The sequence below is a fragment of the Tupaia chinensis genome, unplaced genomic scaffold (assembly GCF_000334495.1).
Source record: "Tupaia chinensis unplaced genomic scaffold, TupChi_1.0 Scaffold141165_1, whole genome shotgun sequence".
Lineage (NCBI taxonomy): Eukaryota > Metazoa > Chordata > Mammalia > Scandentia > Tupaiidae > Tupaia > Tupaia belangeri.
In genome coordinates this window covers 1,011,033-1,016,182 of record NW_006201028.1, presented here as the reverse complement: position 1 = coordinate 1,016,182, position 5,150 = coordinate 1,011,033, and the positions used below count along the sequence as shown (strand labels likewise).

General features: G+C 49.1%; 1 protein-coding gene across 1 annotated transcript in view; it reads left to right on the top strand.

Moving 5' to 3' along the window:
• Nucleotides 1–4,691: 4,691 nt before the first annotated feature.
• NRIP3 (nuclear receptor interacting protein 3) overlaps nucleotides 4,692–5,150 on the top strand; it is a 33,020-nt gene continuing 32,561 nt past the window's right edge. Inside the window, exon 1 of the mRNA XM_006162921.3 lies at nucleotides 4,692–5,049. Coding sequence (XP_006162983.1) covers nucleotides 4,978–5,049 — 72 coding nt within the window. The 5' untranslated portion in view covers nucleotides 4,692–4,977. The remainder of the gene's footprint in view (nucleotides 5,050–5,150) is intronic.

Genomic DNA, 5,150 nt, shown 5'->3' with positions numbered 1-5,150 from the left:
ATAAAATTGATTTGGTGATGGTTGTACAGCTGTGAATATATTAAAAACAATTGAACTGTACACTTTAAGTGGGTGAATTATATCACAATGAATCAGTTATTGAAAGGGGAACGGTATTCTTCAAGAATGTCAGAATCATAAATGACAAAACTATGGAGTTGTTCCAGATTAAAGGAGGCTAAAGAGGCATGACAACCAAACCTAGCCTGAATCCTCTACTGGAGGAATATGTTATCAAAGACATTATTGGGTCAACTGAATACATTGGAGCATGAATAGTACTGTAGACAAAAGTATTCCATTAGGCCCAACCACAGCCACAGTGGCACAAATGGTGGGGTGTCACTGTCTGAGGTTGGGTTTGGGTCCTGGACCAACCTGAACAGGCCAGGTGTGGTGATGTGCACCTGTAATCCTAAGTAGGAGGCTGGGACAGAGGGTTAGGACTGTAAGACTATATCAAAAATACCCATCTCTCTCTTTTTATCTCCCTCCTCCTACCGCCTTTTCTTATTAAAAAAAAGCATCAGTGTGAATTTATGAAGTTTATATCTGCACCGTGGTTATGTAAGAGAAAAAAAACCCATTTTTAAGAAATACACAATGAAGGTATTAGTGGTAAAAAGGATCATAATGTATAACTGACCCTCAAGTTAGTCAGAAAAAAAAAAAAAAAAAAAAAAAAAACCTCTGTGTGTATGTGTTGGGGAGAAACAAATGATATAGCAAACAGTGTTAGTAACAGGTAACTTGGGTAAAGGAGATGCAGATGTTCTTTATAGATTTTTATGTTTGCAACTTTTTAGTAAGTTTGAATTTACTTGCAAGTAAAAATGTAAAAATAATCATGAACGACTTTTCCCTCTGGGCAGTGTAGAGCTGTGTGAAAATAGGTCAGAGCGAGTGCTATGAGCACAACGGTGAGTGTCCATGTCTGCACGCCTGGGTGTCTACATGTGCGCCTCCCTGCTACCATTTTTCCCCAGGCCCCGTGACTTGCCCAGTGAGCACCACTGACCTGTCTCCATCACAGCCAAAGGAAGGCGGTACAGCCCTCCATGCTGGAGATAGACGTGCTTACTAACGTGAGCTGCCCTGCAAGCTTCCTCCCCTCCGGCTGGCTGACTTAATGAGATACAGAGCAGGCAAGTTGGGCTTGGCTGTTTTCTGTGATGTCTGCCATCTCCAGAGGTCTCATTTCCATACTGACCAGTTTTCTACTGGCCTCAGAAGAACCCTTCTTTCTCTGGGTTCTCATCTAGGTTGGAGAGGGGGAGGGAAGAAGCACAGGACTTATTATTTATTGAGGGTCACTGTGTTCTTGACCCTGGGTTTTACATATTACCTGACTGAAGCCACAAAGAGCCCTGCTAGCGAGGTAAACTTGGGCTTAGAGAGCTTCAGTGACATGGCCAAGGTCCCCCAGCAAAGGGCTGAGTTGGATTCAAAACCAAGTCCTCCCTTCCTTCCTTCCACCACATTCTTGCTTCAGATGCTGAGATTCCCCTCCTCCCTTTCTTTCTTCTTTTGCTGTTTGAGGTCACAGCCTGTCCTCATCCAGGAAATGAAATCAAATCACTGCTGACAAGAATGGATTCAAAAGATCCAGCCAACTTCGGAAAACACCAGTGGGGCTGCCCACGGCCCTGCTTTTTGAGGCCATGGTGGTACTGTTGGGAATCACTCTGAAGATGGAGGACAGAAATAGCTTGCCTTTGTTTAACTTGCCAAAGTAGACACAGTCTTCAGGGTCAGGTGCCAAGTCATGGGCATGGTGTATCCGGAGATCCTGGCACACACCTGGCACCTGCAGCAGGCAACTGTTTGAAGAATCTTCCTGCCAAAGGGAGTCCGGGTGGCAATGAAGACGCTGGGGGAGGGAAAGGACTCTGCAGGGATGGGGTGACCTTCCTAATGTTGAAGGTATGGCCAGGGGCAATGTGCATACATGGGAAGGAAAAGGGGATGCAAATTCCTCGGCAGTCTCTCCTTTATCTTTTACTATTTTCTTCTACTTTCCTGGCTTCCAACCCCCAGCACATATCCTATATCTCTTTCTCAAAGGCCTCCCTGTAGCTGAAGACCCAAGGAGAGTTGTTGGGAGAATAGGTGGTAAGCCTGGAGCTGCTGGCAGCCATCAGAGAGAAAGAGTTTGTCTACGGGGGCATTAGCCCAGAAGTTTGTCTACGGGGGTATTAGCCCAGAGGAAAGCAGAATTGAAACACCACGATAATGTAGTTTGAGCCACTGGGTCCAGTTATGCCTGAAGCCCCTGTGCTTTTTAAGGGGACCAAATAACATGCATTTTTGTATAAGAAATTTTCAACTGGGCTTCTGTCACTTCGAAGAAGAATAACATGAATAAAATCCTAATTGAAACAGCAATGACTTGTCTAGTGTGATTTTCAAGTACAGATCCTCTACAATAGCCAAGGTCAGATGCAGAGGACGTAAGAATGAAGCCACTTGACATAGTAAATTCAGAATCCAGAAACATCAGGGAGATGAAGAGGGCTGGCTGGCCCCTACCTCGAAAGGCCTGAGCTCCAGGGATTGGGTGACATGCTCAGGCCTGACTCTTGTGCCTGGAGCTCTATAGGCAGGCTTGCAGGAAGCATGGGCCCGTTCTACTCTCAGAGTATGGCAACCTACAGGTTCTCCTGAGGCTGTCCCAGATAATAATGGCAGCTCTGTCCTGCAGAGCCTGTCACCAATGTACTATGGTATTATTTCACTCAGTCCTCATAGCATCCCTGAGAGGTAGGGACCTCACTGCCACCATTTTCTAGATAAGAAACTGAAAGCTCGCTGTGGGAATTTACTAGTTGCATAGCTAGTAAGTGGCAGAGCAGAGAAAGGATTCAAACATAACGCATTGGACTCCAAAACCTATGCTTGTAACAATTTTTTTTAGAGAGATTTTTGCTGCATGGTATGTGCACTCGCTGGAGAGATAGAGAGACAGAAAGTGAGAAATCATCCCCCAGGGGGGTTGGCCATGCCGCAATCCCTTCTACAGTCTCTTCTTGGGATCTTGGGCACACATGCACACGTGCCTGGCATGAGTTTTAAGCTGCCTGGTCTGGGACTCGAACTGTGGTCAACTATAACGGGAACCCAGTGACGTAACCATTATGCCATCTGCTGGTCCTGCTTTTAATGATTTTATTATACTTCCTCCAAGATAGATCAGTGGGACAAGGGAAGTCAGCTATTTGGAAAATTAATAATAATCTTTTCTGTTGGTACAGCTCTTGAGAGTTTACAAAAAATAATTATAGATACAATCTTGCTATATCCATTTTACAGATTAAAAAAAAAAGCTGAGGCTCAGAGGCAGGAGAAAAAGGGATGCTCGGAATAATTTGGGGAAACTGGATAAACCATTCAGAGGTAAACTTCTGTCTGTAGTTTGCAGAAACTCAGCGTGTGAGCAGGAAGAGGGAGGGAGGCGGCCTCAGCGCTTAAGGACAGTGATGGTATCGGTCTGGCCGAGAAAGGCTTCTGACAGGTAAGGGGACCAACTGGTATTGTGACCACAGATCCAATTGCAGAACACAAATCCCAGTATAGCAAAGAGCTCTGAATTCACAAAAAGATTCCCAGCTCCCGTCAGGCCCCATTTATTCTTCAGCAACACTCGATATGGCCAAATTCCAGTTCAACCAGAGAGATTCGGCTTCCTGGTGTTCCCAGAGGGCTCCAGCTATGAAAAGAGCCCCTTTCTTCTGTGGAGACATCCCGAGCAGAAGGCTGCAGGACTTAGGTGAGCTGCCTGGTGCGTGGGGATTCCAACTCCTCCCCCAGAGCTTCTACCTGCTTGCCTTCCTCCCAGGGAAAGTAGCTGTCCCCACCTAAGCCTCTCACACTGGGCCTGTCCTGAATCTTTGCCAAGCTCAGAGGTAACTGTGCTAGGGAGACAAGGCAATGCGGTCTTTCTCTCTTCCTCCTCCTGAGGAGTGATCAGGCAGGGTTCCAGGCAATGGGACAGAAGGGGCAGGGCAGCCACTGTTGTCCACTACTGGAAGTGGGCCAGGGCACTGGAAGGTGAGCAGCAATTCCACCTGGCACCTAGAGACCCTGCCCTCTGTGGGGCTGGAGAGGAGTTACCTAGAGTGGGGGCTTGAGGAGAGACCAGGGAGGAATCCAGTCCCAAGGCCTGTAAGATAAGGCTAATGATAATATTCTCATAAGCAGTTGCCAGGATTCAACGAGATAACTGCATTAAAGTGTCTATTCTACCGCCTGGCACATAATACAGGCTCAACAAATGTCGTTATTCTTTTATTGTTGGCACTCCTCGTAGTACAGATCTTTCTGATTCACGGCTCTTGCGAGGTGGGGTGGTGCAGGTGGCTGCGGTGGTTCAAAATTTGTACTAAGTCACAATGTGGAGACCAGAATGAACCCAGTCTGCCTGGAGACCCCATGAGAGTGACTTGGACATATGAATGATTCGTCAATGAAAACGGGTTCTGAATGCTCCCTCAGGATGCTGGAGAGAGGGCCAAAGACCTTCCCGACGTGAAACCCTAGCGCTTGTTGGGAAAAACAGGTGCTTTTCTGTCGGTGTTCACAAGATGTGGCGGTTGCGTTGTGAAGTCCCGCCGACGCCAGGGCCCTCGCAGCTCCCTTCCCAGCGGACTCTCAGGCTGCCGACCCGCAGGCTTCCCATCCGACCTGCTTTCCAGGCCGTTCTCTGAAGTGAGTGGCAGGTCCCGGATAAAGGGTGCCAAGAGGAGGAGGAGGGTCCCTGGAAAACCACTCCAGGCGGCCGGCACAGGCTGCCCCCTCCCCAGTCACGTGGCCCAGTGGGTGGGGACCGACCTGAAGTTGGAGGAATCCTGAGCTCTCCCAACTTCGGAGTACACAGTCGGCTGTCCCAAGCCCAGGCTGTGGGCGCGGGTACTACGCAAGGGGGCGCGGAGGTGCGAACCCGCGAGGAGGGGCAGCAGCGCAGCCAGAGGGACTCGCGGCATGGCCCAGCTGTCGGTGATTCCCGGGTCTGCTACCGCATGGACAGGTGAGCTGGCGCGCAGGGACAGCAGCTGGCCGGTTCGGGGGATGCGGGGCCTCCCCACTGGAGGGGAGGCGGCTGGATCAAACGGCCGCGGCAGGCCCTGGACCCTCCAGGGCTATCCTGCCAGCGC